The following is a 24,123-nucleotide window of genomic DNA, read 5'->3' on the forward strand; positions in this document are numbered from 1 at the left end:
TTACGTAATCGCGTCGGCTAAAGACATGAAGTGTTTCATATCTGTTACATACATTATGGATGCGTTTTGTAATATAGATATTCGAGGCATTTTTCGTGGCCAGTGCTAAGAATTAAATTGCGAATGTACAGAGTACATTCGCAAATTACATAATGTGGATCAATCTTCCGTTTTACGTCTATATTGTGGGCATCCACCAACAAGACATGTTTCTGTGATCGGCATTAATAATAAATAATGGACCTCCTCAAAATATGACTCCTAATTTCGAGGTACTGTCTTCCCTCCTATTTTGGTGGACCTATATGTACCTCATATTTACGTATACTTTTTATTTTGACGTGTACCTCCAATTTTTGGCGGTACACGATTTACAGTGTACTATATTTAGTCTCAAATAAAAGAGGAAATATTTGCTTTTCATGAACACTAGGTTAAAATGGTTAAAATCTAAACAATTTTAATCCACGTTAAAAAAATTGAGAGTTTGAAGAAATGGCACCTAATATCGCCTACCAAAATTCAAATCGTTCTCACTGAAAGAGTAATTGACATTTTCGTCTATATTTCGTCTCAAATGACAGAGGAAATATTTGTGTTTCATGAACAATAGGTTAAAATGGTTAAAATCTGAGCAACTTTAATCCACGTTAAAAAGAATAAAAAATCGGGAGTTTGAAAAAATGGCACCTATTATCGCTTACCTTATAAATTTTTATAAAATCATTGTTCATCAAAATGTATGAGTTTGTGAAGCTACAGATATTTATTATTTTACGTCGTATAAACGTTTGTAGGTGTCCAAAAATGTTTTAATTTGTGCTTATGTTTAAAACATGTTATATAATGTAACACACTATGTCAAAATATTTATACATCGAGTCAATTTGTACTCTTTTTTTATTCTTAAAAATACATACACATAATGTCGCCTAGGCACACATTATTACGGACACCTTCGTGCATCCTAATCCAGACACTAAAAACATCGTAACGAAAACATACACGTTGAAATCACTTGAAAATAGTGAAGTATATCATCACTAATTGTGTATTCCTAGTAAATATTTATACCTTAAAAGAATGTTTGAACTTGCATTTTCACTATAAGATGTCGAACTTGCACCGTCTGCTAAATTTTTCGGCACTCAAAATTCGTTTTAATGCGTCTCCTGAGTCAGACATTATTTCTCTAACGTTGTAACTACAATATGTCCTCTTACACACGTTTAGCTACTAATTCTATGTATTGCCGATTGCTATCAGCACTTTGTTCGCGAGATATCACAAGTGGCGATGTCACGTTCTAGGCGATATTAAGTGCCTTTACTCTATGCATTTTACTTCCTCGAAAAGTACCACAATTCGGATGGTCGAAGCGTTGGAATGAGTTATTAAATAAACTACTTGGCCCGTTCAAGTCGTCAAATAAGTCTCACTATTGTTAAAAATGTTTCTTACAAAATGAATTCCAAGTACTGACCGATTTTATCTTTCAGGGTCCTCCAAACGGATCCATCCATTTGACGGTCCCGCGGGCACCCCCGCCGCCCAGGGCAAAGAGTCCGCCGGAGAACCAGCCTCTTCTGCAAAGCGCGACGGTTTCTAGCCGCGTGTCGCAGGCGACGATGAGCGAGATGCGAGTGTGATGCTTGGACCCCCCTCCGAAGCCAGTCGTCCCAGATGTCCTCACGGCGTCGACCTTGCTCTAGGCAGTTCGCCGCGGACCTGTTGAAGTGGCCTTAAACGGCTGCTAACATTTCGACGGGTCGACGCAGGATGTCCCAGGGAACGTGAGCTCCGGACGAACGGAGGGGGGTGCTGGAGAGTGACTTCCTCACAACTGAGGGATGGTCGAGCCGAGATTACCGGGTCTACCGAATAGAAGAGGAAGAGCTCACCGAAATGTGCTATTACGAATTTAGAAGGGTAGAAATTGCCTGAGAAAATACGAATTGAAGATACATGAATTTGAGATCTCGTTCCCCAATCTCACAGAGCTCTCTTCGAATTGCAAGATATGACGCTCAGAATGTGTTTCGGCAGGACAATGGAGACCTGAAGTTTCCCCGAAAACGATTTTGCGTAATCAAAATGATCGACAGAAACATAGACGTAAGGACGTTTACGGTTTGGAAAAAGTACGCGAAAGGTTTCTAAAGAAATTTCTTCGCAGTCTCAGTCATCATTTAACTTTAATAGACGAAAGAAGCAGTACAAATAAACAGCGTCTTACACGGGACTCTTCGATATTCGGTAGACGTTGGTAAACATTCGCGGAATCACATAAGGAAGAAAGATGGCAAATGAAGCGATCATCCTGGATCAATTGAAGTTTCAATCAAATTTTGCGCGAAGGAATCAAAGCCACGCATTTCGCTAATTAGTCGATAATGAAGAATCTCTAGTCGTTAAAGAAGAGAGAAAAGTGGTGGACGGCTCAATACGAATTGACGACAATGAAGATGTAAAAAAAAGAAACACTCTAGCCACTACAATGTTAGATGTTCCTTGTACATAACATGAATTTATATATACCATAAGGACGCCAAAGTTTGCTACTTTCTAAGAGAACTGTATTTGCATCACGCGTATCGTTTATCATTTTCTTTTCAGGTTGGTGTGTTGATATCCACGCGTGACGTCGTGTTGTTGTAATGTAGGGAAAAATGAACGTAGGACAAATATTTCGAGAGCATAACGAGTGAGTCTGTTCATCGACGCTAATAGATTTTTCGAACTTTCGGTTTTCGTATCTTTAAATTCTAAATTTCTCTCTTATGTGAAACATCTTGTGTGCACGCAGAGAATTTTCTCTTCAAATTTATCCTGAAAGTCGCGCAATCGTGGGACAACGTGGCATTTTGAAAAGCTTTAAGAGAGTTTTTGGAAATTTTACCAGCAAAATGTATACTAAGTATAATTGCTAGTAAAAAGTATGGTAAGGTTTCAAAGAACTCTCTTTTCGAAATTTTATCATACATTTTACTAGTGAAATGTGTAAAGTATAATTACTAGTAAAAAGTATGGTAAAATTTCAAAAAACTCTCACAAAGTTTCCCAAAATGCCACGTTGCCCCACGATTACACGATTTTTAGGGCAGATTTTAAAAGAAATTTCTCTCCGTGTGTTTGATTACATATATATATTAAGTTCTGTACTTAATCGTATTTAATCGTACATGAATTGGGACTAACGTGAAAGGGAATCGTTGATGCCAGCGGTATCGCTCGTTATCGTTGCTCTAGTTAATGCGACTGCCATGCAGGTGGCCCCATTGCGAACGTATGTATTGCACATATGAATTATGATACATGATACGCACATAGCATGATCTTCGTACCCTCTCCGTGTACGCGTATCTACACGCATATGTGTTTTATATATACATATAACGGGACCGGACAATTTTAAATCATTGTCACGGAATCTTTCTAATTTTCTTCCTTTAGCACAATTGTCTCCTTGTACTAAATATGACTTGAAATTTTTATTCTTCGTACTTTCATATCTTTTGATACTTCCTTTGGAATCTCGGCATTTTTACAGTGCGATGAACCTTGTTGAATAACGTGCTTTACATTCAGACGTGTCGTACGCGACGTAAGTCGATCTCCTTCGGAACCTTCTCGCGAAAAACACCACGAAACGATCCGATGTATTTAACCATGTGGCCATAGATTCTTCAAAGTTCAACTTCCATCGGATACATGGTATGTGATTATCTTTCTTTTGTATAAATATATACATATATATAGGTGTAAAATAAAGATTAACATAAAACTACTATGCGTAATACACTGCCACAGGACTACAGAAATCAATACGGAAAGCTCACACACGTGCACACATACACATACTGCAATTCTTTTCAGATTTCACGAGACTCACAAAATCAATATATTTATTTAAAAGTGTTGGACAAAGTATACGTGTATCAATGCAAAAAGCAGCGGAAACTCGAAAAGTTGATTTACTAATGAAATAAAATCTCCTTTCGACTAGTTTACCTTTTCACGTGAAATAAATCTCCTAACGTTTTTAAGATTAAATATGTAATAATTGTAAAGTTGTGTTGAGATTTTTAAGTTTGAAGATTAAAGGATAAATAAAGTGTGAATGTTATCAAAATCTTCTTCGCAAGGAACCATATATCGATAAATCGATAGAGGAAAGTCAAAGTTTTGTACATATGCGCCTTTGCTGGATATGACGTCAAAGGCTGCATTTTGCTTGCTTTCTGAGCAAAACAAGACGATCGCGGCCACGAAGTGGCTTAGTTAGCTCCTGAAATCCTTGAATCCTTGGGTCCTCATAATCAAAGGATCTTACCGTCCTAGAAGGATCTTATACTTTTGTAATTGAACTAACTCGAATTCGTAGAGCGGAAAGATCCCAAATTGGCTGCAAAAAACACCTGCTCATAAAAACGTGGATGAGGGAAGAATGTCAAAATACCCTGGAGCCGTGATGTCTGACAGCAAAAAAAATTGGCGAAACGATTCAGGTGCGTTCGTGATTGGAATTTTGAAAAAAAAAACACACAAGGAGAGAAACGACGCCATATCGCCGAACGTAAATTTTAGCAGCATTCGCAAGCGTAAAGTAAAATATTGTGGGCGTTGTACGATATCATCATCAAGTACGGGACAATCCGAATATATTAAAGATTAAGGAACAAAGCTGGTAATAGTAAGTAAAAGTGAGCGGGAGAGGGGGAATCGGGGAGAGAGAAAGAAGACGAGATGAAAATTACGTCGGACAGTTAAGCAGATGTTTAAGAAATTTAAATAACATATTATATATATTATACACATATTACACATTGTAATAAATTATTATATGACGGATATTATTATATATTTATGTGAGACCTTTAGCTCTCTCTGGCCTCGCGCTCTCCTAGAACGATACCTCGATTATACTTTCCGGCCGAGGGCGAGGCTACCTGTTATGTTTAACGTTTTGTTGTCAAATTGTAAATACATAACGATATACATGGAAATGTGACTCCTTTGCTTATCACATTTGTGTATCCTTGATCCTACACAAACTAATTTTATGTGTAATTGTAGAAAATATCTTTCTCTTGTGTAATCTACGTTCCTACAGAGAAAAATAAGAAGGAGAATTGAGAAATAACTAAAATAATAGGTTTTAGATCTTTTTTACAAATATAAGTGAAATTTGAGGAAATGAGAAAAATTGCCCATATAAAATACTTTTATAATCTACATTCGTATATAGAAAAATGAGAAGGATTAAAAAATAATTAAAAGAATAGGTTTTATCTTTTTTACAAATAAGTGAAATTTGAGGAGATGAGAAAAATTGCCCAGATATGTAATAATCGTATATAAAATCTAATTATATAATTAAAATACTATAATATAAAAAAACAGTGCAAAAGCTATTTTTCAATTATTGTTCAATTATTTTCTTGTTATTTTTCTTATACATACGAGTGAAGATTATTCAAAAGAAAGAAAACAAATTTGAAAACATGACAGTTACGTAAGAAAAAATTTCCCGGGTTCTTATTCGCCATTTTACATATACCATACGCTCTATACATGTATTTTTCGATTTCCAGAAATTACCGCAAGCACAAAAAGAAAGAACTTAGCAGGAATGAAGTTTCAGATCCTTAAATTATTACATGTTTAAGCCCTATATTCTGCAGGAGGATTTTTGCTTCATACATTTTGTAATTAAGAGCTCTTCAGTTCTCTAGCTCTTTGCTCTTTCTCTCTACAGCGCTACATATCTCACAGAGTTACAACGTTAGAGAGCATTTTTAGCAGGTACCTACTCCTAATATTTGCACAAGTTTTTCCTTTACTTCTGAAAACATTTCAATGCATACAGTTGTTACACAAGGAAACGCGATTGTACGATATTCGTTACGCTTCTCGAGGGAGCATCCTGCACCACTAAAAACGTTTTCCATGTATCGACTGTTGATACCGTCCAACCAGAAGGATAACGCAAAAGGGTTCTCAGAACGTATCCTACAAGCGAAGGTTTGTACATAATCTGCTGCATCTTTAGAAGGTACACGCAACGAAAGGGCGGATCGAGAGACGAAAAGTTGAAGTTCCGGATTACTCATGTACGATAACAAGGGAACAACAAACGCGAAGACTGTAGAAAATAATTTATTCGTTCACTGTGCGAGCGATTTTTAGCTCAGATCAACAACTTGAACACTGTCTTAATTTCGTACAATATACGATGCAATCTAATGTATCCTACAGTGCCGAAGCGTTTTTGCAATTTTTTTCAAAACTGAAAATACAATCTTGTATTGATCCACAAGAAGACTCATCTCCAAAACTCGGCAATTATGAATGAAATATCTGATATGAATGAAAAAAAGGGATATGTAGAACGCATAAAAAGTTTCTTAGTGTTGAAGAACTGACTAATTAACTGTAATTGTAATGAGTTAATTATGTCTAATTGTAAAATGTTGTTCCATCACTGCGGAAACAATTCATACAATTGCGTTATACTTTATAGTATAATACGGAATTAATGATGCGTTTTTATGCAACCCATGCCTACGCTGCAAAATACAAATTAATTTGTAACGATATTATCAGACAAAATAGGTAACTTGATATGATATCTGCTCGTTAATATGCAGAAACCTTTGTATTTTAATGAATGCAGTCCACGCTCGGAGAAAATAATATCCAAAATAAAATTGGTCGTTATCCTTTTCAGTTAAATGTAGTGTAAGAAACGTGCGCCAACATTTCATACGTATCTCCGGATTTAATCAAAACGGTTATCGTAATTGAAAAATACCTAAGATTAAAATGTAAAAATTCGTGTTTATTAAATATTTTTCATCTCGCTCACTTTTACGTTATTCAACGAAGATAAAATAACGCGAGACGACTTTCTTGATTTGTCGAATCGAAATCCCGTCTTCAGTACAAGTCATGGAATCGTGGCTGATGTTACTGCATGATTTTTCTTCCGCATAAAAAGAGATTATTAAATAGGCCAGTGTATCTTAAGGCGGAAGATTGCGGAAAGGGAAACCTTCTCGCTCGAGGGGACTTTTCATATTTGAAAAGGATCCGAGTGAAAGAGCCGTTGATGCGCGGATAAATGTTCCTGGTTTATCCACGAGCAGCTGTTGTATCAATCTGGTTAGCAGATCGCCTTAAACGTCGCTTGGGGCATACACTTTTACAAGGTGCGCATTCGTTATTCATTAGGGTAAATATAGCATGTGTGGTCCCGTCCCCGTTCTGCATGCGAAACCAATATTCATGCGCACGAACTATTCAACATGTGTACCCGACCGTAATTGAATTATCATCGTGTGTCCCCATAAGAGATAGTCAGCTCGTCATAACGAGCGCGCTGCGCGTCACAAGTTGTCACGTTGCACGGAATTAACATTGAGCGGATTAGCAGCATTAAGCATTCCGACGTCTTATCAATTATGCCTACCACACCTCTGTATCGATCTTGCATTCCTCACGTCACCATTACTTCTTACAAAGCTGTTGCTTTTTGTTACCCTCATTTATTAATTTATAATTAATATTTATTTTTATGTTTCATTTTATTCCATTTATTGCAAAGGAATTCCTTACGTAAACATATTTTCACAGTATTTCGAATTGTTAAAATTTCAAAGTTCCGCAACACCTCATTACGCATTTTATTCATCGTCCATTCAGCTTTTAAACCTGTGCTTGGATTTAGGTGAACTGGCATCGTTGTTTCATCGATGTTTTGTTTCATTTCTCTTATTGTGCGATTGATAACGTTGCATAAAAAATATTACTAACAAAAGTATTGATTATTAATAGACATTATTGACTTGAGCCGTTCAGAATAGAATTTAAAGATTATGTGGATTATTGAAAATACATAACGGCACTGGTGTATGAGGCAATTACTATTATTGGAAGGCCGCGAGAGAATTAAACTTGAAGGATGCTTTCATTCTCGTCCTTGTTAGGACGTGCTGGATCCCTTGGGTGTCACTTGGGTGTTAATTGGTGGTCGGGGAAAGGGCTTTCATTAGGGGTTCCGCGATGGCTCGACGCGACGCGACGGTAGGACGCGACGAGGCTCCGAACAACGGCCGCGAAGAAGAGTGCGAGGAACAGGAAGAGGGAGGTAAAGAGAAAAAGTGAGAAAGAGAAGTAGTAGGGGCATTCCTGACTGGCAGCCTACCACCAATGTCTCGTTTACCATAATACAAGGCCTTCGGTGAGGGCAGCTCGTCGTTGCCTGCAAACAGTAGCGACACATGGCAAGAGTGTAAAAAGCAATGGTCCTATCTCACTTGTCACGTTAATCTTTATTTCTTTAATCAAGACACTTAGCAGAAGTAACTCGGCTATTCTTAAGCTCAAATGTCTCTCCTAGGAATGGTGAGATCCTTTACGGCTATCTTTTAAATAAAATCCGTATACGTTCCTATAATTTTTGCCAACTTATGTGTCAAGTGAATCTGGAAAAATAATTTTAGTCTTAAAGTTGCATTTGTTATTTTGTATAATTTGATAACTTGACATATCGCTTCACATCAGTCGCATTTGTTCAACTATCTCTCGTTTCCTCATATTTTATTTCGTCAGACCGAGCCTCCCGATACCCTCCATTTCTGACTAGCAAAAATCAGATTTTATTCGTCGGAATAAAATAAGATGACAGACAGTAATGCTTCTAGGCTTCGTACTTGTCCACGTTGCCTTGTCAACGATCGTTACCGGTTGATGTTCATATTATCGCGGTAAAAGGCTATCGCATTATGCTTTAGCACCCGAGGCGAGGGTGATGATGGTGCAAGAAAGTCTTCAATCGGCTGTTTCGCTCGCGACCTTCGCCATAGACGAAGCAATTGTCGAGTGATCATTCATGGGTGACCCGTACAACCTCAGGATCAACGTGTCACCCGAAAAGATTAGTCCTCCGAGTAACGGCGTGAGATTAATTTTCCTGCTGCGTCATCGGGTGCCATTTGAACTTCGCCATTTCAGCGATCGCCATTTTATTTCAAATGGTTCATTATTTAAATCTTGCACATTGAAGAACCGCACAAGGTGCTCCAATTAAAAATTTAAGTACAAAAATGCGTATCCTGCTTGCGTACGGGCGTTAAAATTGAAATCCTAGCGGAACATTTTAAAATGTTCATTTCTTAACTTTCATCTTGAGAAATGTACCCTCTACCTCGCCACTGATTCAAAGCGCACATTACAAGATTTTCATATCTTAATTGGTAATCTATTCCAATTCTCCCTTTACTTGTGTGCCTATGTATTTACTATCTTTCTACCTGCGTGAAATAGTTTGAATCGAATGAGCGGGTGACCAGATAAGTGAATGTGATAAACACTGCAGTTTTGGCTAGGGTTCTCCAAAAAAGGAGAAAGGACGAAGAGGTCTAGATGGCCATGTTTTCGGGTTGTGGGTCCCTTGACGGACCTCTGTCTCCCTCCCATCACGAAGGACGAGTATCTCTCCCCCCTCCTCTTTCTCTCTCTTTCTCTCTCTCTCTCTCTCTCTCTCTTTCTCTCTTCGTCCTCCTCCTACTTCTCTTTCGGTCTCTCCGCTGTCCCTTACCATTTCAACTCTCCTGTCTTCGTTTCACCCGGCCGTGCGATCCGCACACAGCACTTCTTCCTCAGTGGCCGGTGGTACCACTCTCGGCTAGATCTCGCGCCAAGTACATCTCCTCCTGTTCTTTTACCACCAACAAGGACATCCAAGTAACCTCCTCGAGACGCAAAGTGATCTCGCTACGCCGAGGCCTAGCGCGGCCCCCGTTGAGGAATCAACCCTACGTCACCAGGTGATCCCTGATCACGGGCCCGCGCGCGATTAGAAACGGACGGTGCAATGTGACTGTGACACGCGATTTTGGGAATTTATTTAAGTGTCTTTCGGTGTATACTCATTTGTGGATGCATAACGTTAAAGTCGGTCAAATGGAAGACTGGAGGACTTTACAGCGTTGCGATTAGCGTTGTGAGATAAAGAGGTGCGTAAGAGAAACAGTTGGCCAACTTGCCGTAACCGCTCTGAAGTAATGTTTTTAAACCCGTTGACACACATTAAGAAGAATTAAACATGAGAAAGCGTAAGGATTACGCTGTTAAAATGACAGTCCCTTTCGCGACTGCTTTAAAGCCGAAACGTCTACGTAACAAGGTAAACCTGACAAAGTTGTAATGTTGAAGAAATCAATTGAGAGATTGAAGGATTGGAGTGCTTGAAATAACGATTTTTAATCGTCGTCTTTGCGAGGAAAAAGGTGATATTTAGGTGTAAAGAAACGATGACACGACGAACACCGAAACGGGCGCGATATCACCAGAAATCGGTGCAAAATTACGAAATCATTTAGTGACTGTAAAAAACGGTGAAATTGGATCGCTGTAAAATTAATTATCGTAATTACTTAACATCTGGCGGCGGGATATATAAACTGCTCTTTATAAATACAATGCAACACACTCGCATTAACGAACGCGCCGAAAGGGAACGCGAGGCTAATTCGTTAGCATTTAATTAAGGTTAATTTCGATAAGAGAATTTGTCGGGTTAATAAATCTCTGTTAATTGGACGCGTTCGCTCATTCACTCGATCTCTCCTTCACGCGAATTTAGTCACGCGAATCTTCGTGGCGCGAAATCGTCCTCCCCTTAAGGACCGTCCACACAGCAAGGTCGCATCGTGACGTCCCGCTTCCCCGTCAGGACATCGCTCGTGGCTTCGTGACTGTGTTTCTGTTTTGACACCCGTTTTGTATTTTCGTGATAAACGCGCTATTCATCAACGTCGCGCTGGAAAGACATCCAAGAATTTATACGCCCCCGGGGCGATCCTTAAGAAGGATTGATCGAAGGATCAGGTGTCAGCAATGCATCAGCATTATACTGTCGTCGTACGTTGCTTTATTTTATCCTTTAAACGGTAAATTAAGTTTCAATTTTTGGGGCCAATATCTTGAGCAGAAAGTATATGAACAAACGTCTTTACTTTAACTTGGCAGGTTATCTAAAAATGTACGGCCTTAGGATTTCCTTAATGTCTATTGAAAAAATTGGATGTTGATCTGCTCGTCTAATAAACGCTAATAAAATAATGACATTTATGGAAATGTAATTATATAAAATGGCTTGAAAGCCTCTTACTTTTATCTTATCGATATATAGAACAGTGTTGGGTTTTATTTTTGTCGTGTTCTGATAATTTCCTTCCGTGGAAACACTACGCACTCTCCGCAATATGATATTTCGCACACGTGCATTTTTGTGGTTGCTTTCAGAAACTACCGTAATTAAATGAACGAACGAACGAACGAACGAACGAACGAACGAACGAACGAACGGGCAGGTAGAATCGCACTTATACAGCGACGACTAACAAGACTGTTTCTGCGGATAAAGGAAGCGGCGCTTGGATAAAAATGCGCGACAGGCAGCGAGGGGATCGATTAAATTTGACGTGTTAAATTTTCGCGCGTGATAAAAGTTTGTTTAAAAAGCGCGCGTAAGTGAATACCGCGCGTGCGGTATACAGGATGCGCTCCGTTTTTCTTTCATTTAGCCGGCGCGCATTTGTCAACGTATGATCTTTGGCGTTGAATTAATGCGCGTTCTTTGAGGCGGCGCGCCATCTTCGATTCGCCACGCGCGGTTTTCTTCGCGCCGCCTCGCACGAAGCGTGATGGATTAACCACTGGCAAATCAGGAACGAAAAAATCCTCTGACAGTTGGCGAACACGTCCGCGATAATCGATTCTGCAGGAAGCCCCCGAGTGAATCTACTTCCCAAAGGAGAGCGGCGAGTCAAGAGTTGTGTCTAACCACGAAGAGAAAACGCGGTTACCACGGAACGAAGAAGTCTGTAGAATTAGACCGGTCCGGATCAGCGCGGGGGGGGGGGGGTGTTTTTTTTTCGTTTTTCGAAAGGGACCCGATAACGTCACGAAGTGAAGTGAATGATCAATGGAGTTTGTGAGTGATCGATTTGCCCGAAAGGATTATTTGTATCTCTGATAAATCCGTACCGACGAATTAAGACTGCCGGATTATCCAGGGATTCGGGAAGTCGATGTTACCTGAGGAAGGGAGAGCTTTCAAGAATAAGTAACTTTTCTCTGCCAACACGAGTGAGTAAAGTCGACAATACGTACGTAAATCAATAATTGGTAAGAAATTATTTGAAAAGGCAGGTTTTCGTGGACTTCTCCGGAAAGATTAGGCTATTTTAGGAATGGTAAATTTTTCGAAAGCCTTTCGAATCCGGTACTCCGTAATTTAAGATCCCAACCTTTTGGAAACGCGTCCTTCCGCTTGCGCGACGCACCCGGCTGTTTGTAAACTTGTACTCGCAATAAGCTGCGACGAAAACACGAAAAATGGGTCAAACGGGGTGAGTTTAAAATATGCATCGCTTGGTATTTGCATGAGGCAACTATTTAATACGATCGGGGCTTTAATTCGAAAATTATACGTTTAATCGACGTCCGGCGAAGTATCAATATATAGCTATACTTTACTGTCGCCAAACGGGACCAATAAATATTCATTAGGTGCCTCCACGCCCCTCCTATGCCTTTCCACTGATCTTCCATTTGCATATCACAATCAACCTCATATCATTGTTGACTTTGAACGTCGAGATTGCGCTCGTCTGCAAACGCCGTGTGTCATTTCAGGGTCGTACTATCACGCCAATCAGTTTCCATGTTTAATTGTACTCGTGCCGCCGCCAGTTCTTTGCTGGCTTCTCGATATGAAGTCGAATATCTTGGGGAGTAGAGCCAACGGCACGCGACACTATTTTTACCTACTGGGTTACTTAAGGCCTGTGTCCACGATGCTAGAACTTGGCCCAAGTTCTAGTTCCGAGAAACGTGTGGCCAACCAACTTGCAGCTGTTCCATAAAAGCTGCAAGTTGATTGGCTACACATTTCTCGGAAAACTAGAGCTTGGATCAAATTCTGGCATCGTGGGCACAGGCCTTTACGAACCAAATAAGATGCGGAGTTTTAGATCAGGTGACTTAAAGCTAAATCCTGATTGGCTCTGGTAAAGAAGCCGGTAGGGAAAAATAGTATCGTGTGCCGTTGGCTTAAGTCTACGGCTTTGTGAGAGAGAGAATACGGAATCGTCAAGAATTTATATCGGACGACCGTAAACGCGCTCCGGAGCCGAAATTGTTGTGCCATTTTCGTGCATGCGGAAATCGGGGGTTTTTAAACGGCTATTTGGTTTTCACCTGCATTTTTCCACTATAATGTCGCTTTAATTCGCACTGAATGAAATTCGAAGTGAGCATCTCAAAGTAACGCGAAACTAGATACCTGCGGGCGTCAAACACCCGCAGGGCGAGCGAAGGATCAGGACTTTAAAGGAGATAAGGACTTGAAACAGCCGCTAGAGAGGAGAGACAGTACGGAGGGTCTGCGATAGGAACGTGTAATTCGCCATGGTATTATTAACAAAAATTAAGGTAGCCAGTACGGTTTAAAGAAAATGATTATCAAAAGTATCACGTTCGTTATAATACTTTCCGAACGAATACGTGACAATTATATTGGGACGCGCTGCAAAATACGGCAATAAAATATAAAACGGTTTCTTAGATCTCAGCCACATACACAATTTGCTCCGATAATGGGAGCAAGAAGTGGCTCCGCCGGGAAATTCTGCAATTCATGCTATTTCATGTAACAAGTCGTACATCGAAATGGACACATTTGCAATATGACAAACATGATTTTGCATTTGTAGGGACAAATTGCAACTCTGCGACAACTTGGAAAAGAGGAGCTGTAACAATAAAATCTTGAAGGGGTAACGTGAAATATTTTATGAGCGTTTCTTCCAGAGTTTAATATGTCAATGCGTGTATAGACAATTTTTTAAATCTAGCACGGACCTTTGAAAGCGTAAAATGCCCGTTCTAATTATCTTGAGTTTCATCTCAACTAAATCCTCTTAAAATCCTCTCCCCCCCCCCTCTCTCTCTCTCTCTCTCTCTCTTTCTCTCCCATGAAATGAAAAAATCGTAAACTGATGGCTGTACTCATGTTCTCTCCTACTGATTTATTAAAAGTGCCATACCTTCCAATTATATATTGAAGAATATCAAAAATGTTTTTAAGCCAATGCGGCATTCAAACACTCTTAATGCATTTATATCGCATGATTGCTCGAACGAAATTATGAACAATGACAACAATGTTAGGAAATTAACAATAGAACGTGCTTAAACTTTTTACAAGCGTTAATGGCTTTTAGAGGGACCGCCATGGAAAATATATCATGTATACGCGACTCCCTTATTACCGGCGAGGCGGTAAGACGCCATTGTATATACGCTCCAAGTTTTTCTCGCCATTCTTCCATTGAACTAGCCTGAAAAAATGGCCGGACCGAAGTAATCACACGACGGAGAGACTTTGTCGCCGGAATTCATAATGAATCCCGAGATTATCTTCACAGCGTTACTTTACGTTTACACCGAAAACGCTTCAAAGATGTGTTCACACTTTCGCAGTCGCCATTAATTGTTTGTTATATATATTTATTATAAACGTATATATCATTTGTTTATTATATTTATATTATATAAGTTAAGACCAAGCTTATGAAATATTTATGTATCCGAGATTGACATAAAGGTTTATTTTGTAATTAGTATCTAGAGAGATATTTGATATTAAACGTTAGGTACTAAAATAGACGAATTATAAAAATGAATTCTCAAGATCTTTTTCACGCTCGGCTATCTCGTTCCTTCAACTTTTCATCCCCTAATTGGTCCTAATGTTCCGCACTGCGGCAAAATTCATGATATCCACAATTTGAACAAGAGGTGATCGCAAATCGTCTAGCACGATTACCGCGGCCGATAAGAATGGCAATCGAGATGCAAATGCCAGGCTGCCGAAAACAGACAAATCACGAGCGATTCACCCTTCGGCCCCGTGAAGAGCAGAGCGATAATTACTACAATTGCATGGAGATAATTCCAGAGTCTCGTAATCGTCGACATTACATTGCATGTATCGTAAATGCAAATGCTGTTAAGAATCTAAGATCGGAGATTAGCCAGTAAAAACTATGAGTACACGCTGCACGCACGCGCTTATACTTCCCGTGGAAGTTGACGGTATTGTTACTTTTAATTCCGTTGCTGTTAATTATCCATTCCCGCGCGGTGAATCTTAGGAGAAAATTATCCACCAGCAATAACTTGCAGCGCTTCTATTCACGTACAGATTAATGTATATTTAAAATCACCAAATTAATAACTTAATCGAAAAGTCTGAAAAAAATATTTTTTTTACACATATTGGATTTTTGTTATTTATACAAAATTGATCGTGTAAAAAATGCAAACATGAAAATATTGGCCAATATCACAGCAGATACACGCGTACAATATAAATAACATATACTGCAATAATGATATATATTTAATAAAAGTGACATGAATCGCGATAAGGTAAGTTCCAAGTAATGAAGATATATGTAATTAAAAGAGTCTCGTAATGATAAGATTCGACGAGATCGGAAGATAGATAAGTTAGGAAATGGAAGGATTCAGGGGTATAATGGACCGAGAGTCTTTCGATTTATGTGCGTCGTGTAGGAAGTAGCACGCTTATTTCCATCAATTACACAAACAACCCTCCTCAGCATCTCCGTTTCCCCATTTTTATGGCTTTGCCAACGGACCCTCTTTTACCTTTCCTTTCTGCAATCTCAAGGATCGTAAAACACGGCACGCGGCTACCGTTTCGAGTGCTGATCCAATGGTAGATTAGTCTTTAAGAAAGACAAACTTGGAAATATTTTAACAAAAAAAAAAAGAGGGATTCGCAATTTGCACTTGGAAGTACGTAAAAATGCGAGCATCCCGTAATTAAGGGAATCATATTTCCGAGGATTTCAATTTAATTTAATTTAATGCAATTAAAACGCGTGCATTTAAATGTAATCTATCAAAATTACACTAATTAAACCTACTTATTCTATTAAAGCAACTAATTACTACAGGAATGTAACACATTTTCCTTATCTTTCAAGTCGAAGCAGTCGATTCGTTTAACGTTGCGAATAAACACATATTTCTTCCGTTCTCTCTCGTCCGCCAGAAAATGTGTAGCAGGGAGTACAGTTCAATCGGAGTTCAAACGAAACTTTAGCCTATAATTGCGGAGTTGGCTAGGTTCGTATGGCTAGGGAATGCGATCTAAGATGGTAGATTAGCTGGTAAAGAAAACCCGGGATGTATACGCGGGTTCTCGCATGCGTGTAAATATGGGGCTGGTAAATAGGCACCAAGTCTCTCTCTCTCCCCCCCCCCCCTCTCTCTCTCTCTCTCTCTCTCTCCACGACTGGGCCGCTCGTTTGCTCGACTATCCTTGGGTACCAGGATGCGCATACACGAACCCCGCAAGTCGGTGCCCATTGCCTGCGTTAAACTACACATATCGTTATCGCGCCGCGTCGCTATTCAGAGCCGCGCGGGCCTCGTTTCGTCGGCTCTCCTGTGTCCGATAAAGGGCAAGCGGGAGGATCGTCTCAGAGGCACTGAATTACGGATCCGTAATCTTTACGTCCGAATGTTCGAAGTGTATAAATATACGTTTCTTTTTAAAATGTCAACAAATTATTTTGTTAAATAATACTAAAGCTTTATAAATCGGCACTCGAATCATCGTGTTCTTCATATCTTACTTTCGCAAGCTTACCTTGCGTTTCGGTTTATTCGCTGCTGAACGCACTTCGTTGCATGCGTAGCGAAAAAATGTTTGTAACGAGCTAATAGTTGCCCTGAATGTATCGAGAGAGAGAGAGAGGGAGGGAGAGCCGATCGGCGGCAGGAGAATAATTATTATCGGCTGCTCGGTAAATTTCGTGGCTACCCGCCGCGCGCCTTGTGCACCTCAACTGAATTTTTCGATATATCTCGATGGCGTGTTTTGTGCCTCTCGCAACCGTGACCTTCCGACCCCGTTCGCTTGGTACACGATGTACTATATAATTAGAGAGTCAGAGTGGTGAGGTCCATCCCTCTCTAACCCCTGTACCCTTCCTCTCTTCTTGTCTTCTTTAAACCTGAAGTTTCCTTGTCGAGTGGGAAAGAGAAAGAGAGAGAGAGAGAGAGAGGGGGGGGGAGACGTAGAAAAAGAAACTGAAAACACCAGCCTTTCTTGGCCTTCGAAACAACAATTTAAGAGATCTTAATAGTACATCAATTAAAGAGCGCTTCATTCCGGCAACGTCTTTGAGCGATGTTTTAAACTATATTTATTACTAATGTTTTGATATATTTGTAGTGTTCTCCAACTCTTGAAAGATCTAAAAGCAATCTGTCCGTAACAACAATATTAAGATACTAACAATTTTCGAATTAAAGGTATAACAATAATCGAAAACTAAAAATAGTATCTAATTTATTTATTTTTTCGTTAATAATTTATAATTTTTCGGATTATTATTCGACGCGTCGTACTTTTAATGCATCTGGAAAGACTCGGCCGCTTAAATGAGCTAATGTGATCGGTAAAGAAAAACGATATTTAAGCGGATTCTGCGTACCACGTTTCGACAGACTCGGGCAAGGATTTAGGGTTTTAAAGGTACTGGCGATCGCAGTAGCACCTGTTGCGGCAGAGCCAATTGTCAGTTTAAAAGAAAGCAAGATCCTCCATCTTACGTGTCATCTTACAGACTGACATTTCTTCGACGTAAATTCAATCCTTCAAGTTTCACGCGCGACATTTGTTATTTTATAATAAGAAGAAGAGCGTAAATAAGTTTCTAAAAATTACATTAATAGGATCCGAAAAAAGAAATCAATCCTCTTAAGATGTTAACAATAACGACAATAGTAACAATACTACGTGCAGTGCAGTCTGTAAAGAGACAGTGAAAATGTCGGAGTTTCCTTCAATTCAAACATAAAGTCTTTCAATTCAAATATAAAGCAGTATTTTTACGATAATTGGATAAACGTAGTTTCGAAAGAAATAAAAATGTGCGATGTATATCTTTATTGTCATACAATAACACAGTTTTCAGCTCATTCAAATTCCAAGTACGACTGCGAAGTTTATCTCCGAAATGAAGAGAGATTTATGCATGCATTAAATCGTTTGTAGTTAATGCAAATGCGACGCAAGTGGAAGGGACGTAACATCGTAGAAAAAGGAGGGGAGGGGGGGACTGATAGCAAAAGGTGACGACTGTCGGAAACAGCGCGAACTTTGAGATATTCCGGGTATGATGTGGCTTATTTATTTCCGCGATTTCTCGAGATGTCACATGGACAAGACGAGACGGGGTAGGATAAGACACATCTCTTGCACTTTCCGTGGGTAGACTCGACGTAGCTGGAATTTTAATTAAGCTTTTCTCCCTCTGCTGAATCTCAGTTCCGGCAGAACGTTGGATACCGCGGCTGCAGAAGGAATCTACCGGGTGTCGTTGGTCCTCCTCTCGATTGCGGGAGCGCCCTCGACAGTTATTCCAAATTCCCAACTTGGCCAAGAGTTCGATTAATAAATTTACATTTTAACTCGAGAATTCTGAAAATGTTTTAACTCGGCAGTGAAAAAATTGGTCGAAAGGAGGATCGATTAATAGTTCGTTGGGACAAACGTGGAAGGCAACGGGTCTCGTTTCGAACAATCTCTTGCCTCCCTCTCCTTAATCTCGCCGGTCGTGACTGCTTTTCCCATTGTCATGATTTTCTACAATCGAATTCGTGCGGACGTTGCGCCGCTCAGCAACGAAGGACGTTCAACACTGTAGATCAGAATAAACCGAGAGAGGAACGTTCGAGACATCCTGTATGCACGCGCTGATCTGGAGAGGTCGCGAAATCTGTGCAATCTCCGAATTTGCCAAGAGCACTCCAGATGTCGCGACGGCCTATCATCAAAATCTCCCGCGATAACGGCAAACGGCCTGCGGTGCCGGTGCATTATGAACACCCACAACGTGAGAGCTAACCGCAGAGCTAACGGGGTGCAATACGAGCATCACGCGTGTATTATGACGGAGCAAAAAGAACGTGCGCGCGCGAGGCGTGCTCGAAAGTGTCGGGCGTGCGTTGCGGGGCACACGCACGGTACACAATCGCGGACACGTACACACGCGCAGAATGATAATGACGTGCCGATGTTACGTTGCTATTACTTAGCATCACCTCCCCGGTCCACCGAAATGCCGATCGTTCTGTATGCGCGGGGTCACGGGTCACGCGAGAAGATGCTGGACGGTACCTCCGAGATCGGCGAAAACGGCCGGATATATTTCCAAGCGTGGGAATATTTTTTCGTGGCTGCTCCACTTTCGTTGACTCTCTCTTGCAAACACACTGAGCGTATAATAATTAAAAGAAACGCTTAACGCGATTGCAAGGGACTTTAAATTGGATGTTCTAGAACGACGTTCGAGTAAGGATCCTTTTCCAGTAAGAACAGTACTTGGATAATGATAATAAAAAATGAATAATCATTGTTATCTTCACAATTGACACGTTTGAGATGAAAAGAGGTATTGCACGCGCTTGGGGGAGGGAGGGGGGTGACTCCTTGCCTCCCTTTATCTCCTCTCGAGTACGGCGTTTGGGAGAAAGAACGGAATGATAGACGAGCCGATACGTTCCCACGCGTTCTCGCAGACGCGAGCGAGGGAGTTTGAGGTCCGAGCCCCTTCCCTCTGGACGCGTAGTGGGCGGTTGTGAGGCCTCGGGGGCCCAACTGGGCCCCTAATCACAGGCTCGCTCGCACTCGTACGTTGAACGTACGCATCCCTCTCAAATGCGCGCGCCGACTAAAAGCTGAGTTATGTGAACGCTCTTAAACGTACGTTGTTGAACTCTACTCTCCCTTTTTCTCCCTATCTCTTATCCTCACGGGCGCGCTTACGTAGGTTCTAGCGAAAGTCTCGCGTGCATTCGCGATTGTCCTAACCATCAATCGCCGGCTTTTCGCGCGGTGCGCGGTAAAAATCCTCCATTCTGGAATCGTTGAGACCGAGCTACTAATTTATCGTTTTCTCTATTCGTTTTTTTATTAACGGCGTCACACGCTCCGCCCTTTACCAGCTTTCCCTTTTAAACACAGTCACACAGTACGTGGGCATGCAGTGAGGGATCAGGCAAGAAGAGAAGTCCAGTTTACAGAGGCACAATCGATTCAGACTAAAGAAAAATGCGGAATACGACGAAGTCGCGGTACGAAAAAGTTTTGCCTTGCATTTGAAATGAGAAATTATTTTTTTAATATAATGATAAATAAATAGTATGAACGGAATACGAGTGTTTCGACATATCGGCCGCGCGTGACGGTTTTATAGGTGAGTGTATTCAAGTCAGATCTGTCAGCGACAATAAGGTTTATTGGCGATTAAGCGCGATTAATTGCGGCTCGACGAGCTTGCATGTTGACCAATTACCACCGCTACCGGTACCGAGTTGTCGCGATTCTTTCGTCGTCAAATCGACCGCACGTTACTGTTAATTAATTGATATCGCTCACTTTACATTTTAGCAATTACGCCCACGGCATCTCACTTGTTTGCTGACAATTGCGAAAAAGGTACCCGTCGCAAAATTAATTTGTCCCATTATAACAGAAACCCGACGACCTACGCTGCATGTTAAAAAGTAAAAACGCACAATATTTCTATTTTTTAATACATAATTTTTAGGTAGCATACAATGGCATTGCCATTTAGAAAAGTTATCGTTTAATCTGGAATGTAAAAGGTTTTTTTTAAGTAGCATGTAAAATAAATAAAAAAACTAAAACGGTAATTTCAACGGTACCGTTTTAAAAGAATAAAATATTAAAAATTTCTTCATATTTTATATTGGAATATTATTTGCGTATCTACACTAAATTCCTAATATAACGTTACGCGTTGAAACCCAAAGAAATGTTTGTAAAAAAAAGACCGTAATATTAAATGTTACCAATGCTACTGTATTGTTTAATATGTTAATAGTTAAATGAAGATTTATTTGCATTTAAAGTACTGCGATTTATGGTGTAATCAAGGAATAGAATGTAAAAGTGAAAGAATGAATAAAATTTGGAACATCAAATTTTTAAGACAAGTAGAACATTATCGATGTAGAAATTGATAGCCCGATCGGACCATCGACGGTGCCACGAAAATGCACGATAATCGCGATGACCGTAGTGGTTTGCGGTATCGTTATTGTGTCATTGTTGGCGAGCACTCTAAAATGGAAATGGTCGTGCTATTAAATGGTGCCATCGTCTCCTATAATCTCTAGCCATCTACCGTAAATTCCATAAACAACGCCATTTTGGTCGATACGTAAATACAAGACTCCTCGTCCTACTTTTCGCATCTTCCATTATATTATTAATTTGCGAGCTACCTGCAGGGAACTTAAAGATGTTTCAAATATCAAAACTAAATATATTTTTATGCAAATACAATACATGTTCACAATTGTCCATAATGTATTAATGTATAATTTAATTTTCTGTAAATTTCAAACTAACTAATCAACATTGCTATTGCCTTTTGTTGTTGTCACAATCTTGTATTACTTTAGCGTTATTGTAAAATGTTATTGTTAACGTTAGTGTTAATATTAGCAATACATTATCATAAATAATTTATGTGAACAATTTATTCACATTTGTCGCTCTTAAAAATGTGATAACGTATATTTATTTTAAAGACATACAATTTTTGACACTCTTCACATTAATTCTTGTAAATCGCTAATTTAACAAGAAATGTTAATTTTTTTTATTTCCCGAAAAACGAATACTACTAAAAATGTGACAAAAAATTTCAGAACGTAACGATTATATTATAATTTGCACAATTTCTGCCTTAATACTAAAACAATAATCATAAAAGAAACCATCCACTAATCAGTTTAAAATTCAATAGAAGGTCCTTTATGGTTTAGATTAATTCTCACTGTTGCCATTACATTAAAAGGAGCACTATTTAATCTTTTATTCTCTTTTCACGTTTTGACATCTTTTATAATAACAAGAAAATTTTACAGAAACCTCACCTCTTTCTCTTTTCATTCTTCCTTACTCTCTGAGTAATAAACGGTCATCATATCAACGATGTGTGACTTCCTCGTCGTCACATTGGCGGAATAGATAACATAATGTTCGACGATAGAATCTATGATTGGATAACAGAACTCTAAGAACTTCCCTGTTCGATATCTCGTTCAAGCGGACGGATATCTAACACTACAAGACACTTGAGCCGGGAAAACAACAACTTGCCTCGACTATCGGTATCTCCTTGACGAGAGAATATCCAAGCTATCACTATTCAAGATCGATCTTGAGGAGCAGTAAGATCGTTTGCCGAGGATGTCTCGCGTGACCAAATGCGAACATGTCGAAGAAAGTCGCCAAGGTGCATGAGAAGGCAATCAACTGATTGATCTTCAGGCATGGTCGATAATTACGATATTGATTGATGTCTAGATAAACGTATAAGTGCACTTTAAACGAGCCCACATAAATCATTAGATAAATTTACTTAGGGGGAAAAAAAAGACACGGAATAAAATAGAGAAATGAAAAAGCGCTTATGTACTTAAGAAATGATTATTTTTAACAAGAAAAAATTAAGAACTGATTAATCCTCTTTAGCAAATCGTTGTGAGGTAGAGAGATCGTGTTAGGCCACTTGAACAGAATTACATAAAAATGTAACTGAGAGAATTCATGAAAAAAATGTAAAAAGAAAAAGGAATTTGTAAAGAGGGAAGATAAAAAGAATAATAAAACCGCTGTGGGGTAAACAGAAATAATAAATTTTTTGCGTCAGCTTCCATGTGCAAGAGATATTTGTTTGCAGGAAAAGCGCGCTTATGCGGAAATTAAATAAATATATTTTCAAGGGAATTGAGATCTGCTCACAAATTAATCCACACGCTGTGTAAATAACTTAAAAATTCATTTAAATAGTTCAAGTCGCACCTTAATAACACGATTTCGTATTTAATCAAATCAAACAGGGCGAAGAATACACTTGAGAATGGACTGTATTTTGTCGAAATATCTCTGAAAATTGATCGCGCGAGCTGCAGCCAGTTACGTCCGACCATGATTGAGGTGTAACGGAAAATGAATCCTCGTGATAATCACGGGGGCAGGAAAATCCCGAGGGAACACTGAGGCTGCTCACGGGGCTAATATGTGCCTGGGACGAGTCGGAAGTCAGAGCAGCGGGACTTACGGTGGCAAGTGCAGCGAGGGAGACCCCGTCAGGATTCAAGGTCCTTCCAACCGGCCTGGAAGTGATTTCCCCGCGGAAGTGGGTATGCTGCTGCCTGACGAAACCTACGAGGCGAGATCCTCCAGCGCCCTGATTGCAGACGTGGACGAAATCGAGGCTGCCAAGGCGCTGGCGGTGCTCCGCAGGTGCGATGAGTTCCTCAAGAGGTACGGCATCCGGCCCGAGTTCTTCTGCAGGCATCGAGAGCGTCTAGCTCTTCAAGCGTGGCTGCTGGAGAGATCCAAGCTCTATTCGGGTGAGTGTTTAAGGAGATCTTCATGTAGCAGTTAAGTCTATTCGCGTAGGAATTAAAAGAGGGTTGATCTTTCGATGTCCCCCAGTTCCTCAATCGGATGCTGCGTGTACGATTTTTTTTATCGCGTACGAAACAAACGCGGGGGGAAAGAGTTTGAATTGCAATTGTTGCGCGATAATTCACTCCGAAAATGTTGTTTGTATAATTTTACCATTTTCGTGATATCTTTCGTGGCGTTTCTTTTTTTTCTCGATCTTCACGCTTTCTCATTAAGCTCGCCGAGGTGCTTTGTATGAGGTTATTAAGACCGCCACGTTCTCTCACCGAGATCAACAACGACTGCATTATCTTAGGAAGTTGGGAAACGGAGCCACTCGCGCCCGTGCTTTCGCAGATTATTCCGTCTATTTCGTTTGTTTACACGCGCGGGATAACTCTCGCCGTCGCCTCTCTTTCTCCCGGGGCGCAACTTTCCTCATGCAACTTGCTCCATTTCTCCCCTACAAATCGCATTGCGGAGCGTCTCGGGCATTATATACATACAAGGATACGAGG

The 24,123-nt window shown here is 40.1% G+C and overlaps 1 protein-coding gene across 1 annotated transcript in view; it reads left to right on the plus strand.

The window, feature by feature from the left end:
• LOC105561730 (neuroligin-3-like) overlaps positions 1-2,847 on the plus strand; it is a 94,905-nt gene extending 92,058 nt beyond the window's left edge. The window contains exon 10 of the mRNA XM_012011968.1: positions 1,500-2,847. Coding sequence (XP_011867358.1) covers positions 1,500-1,649 — 150 coding nt within the window. The 3' untranslated portion in view covers positions 1,650-2,847. The remainder of the gene's footprint in view (positions 1-1,499) is intronic.
• Positions 2,848-24,123: the final 21,276 nt, after the last annotated feature.

Source organism: Vollenhovia emeryi, unplaced genomic scaffold, assembly GCF_000949405.1.
Source record: "Vollenhovia emeryi isolate VEMERY1.0 unplaced genomic scaffold, V.emery_V1.0 DF939202.1, whole genome shotgun sequence".
Taxonomy (NCBI): Eukaryota; Metazoa; Arthropoda; class Insecta; order Hymenoptera; family Formicidae; genus Vollenhovia; species Vollenhovia emeryi.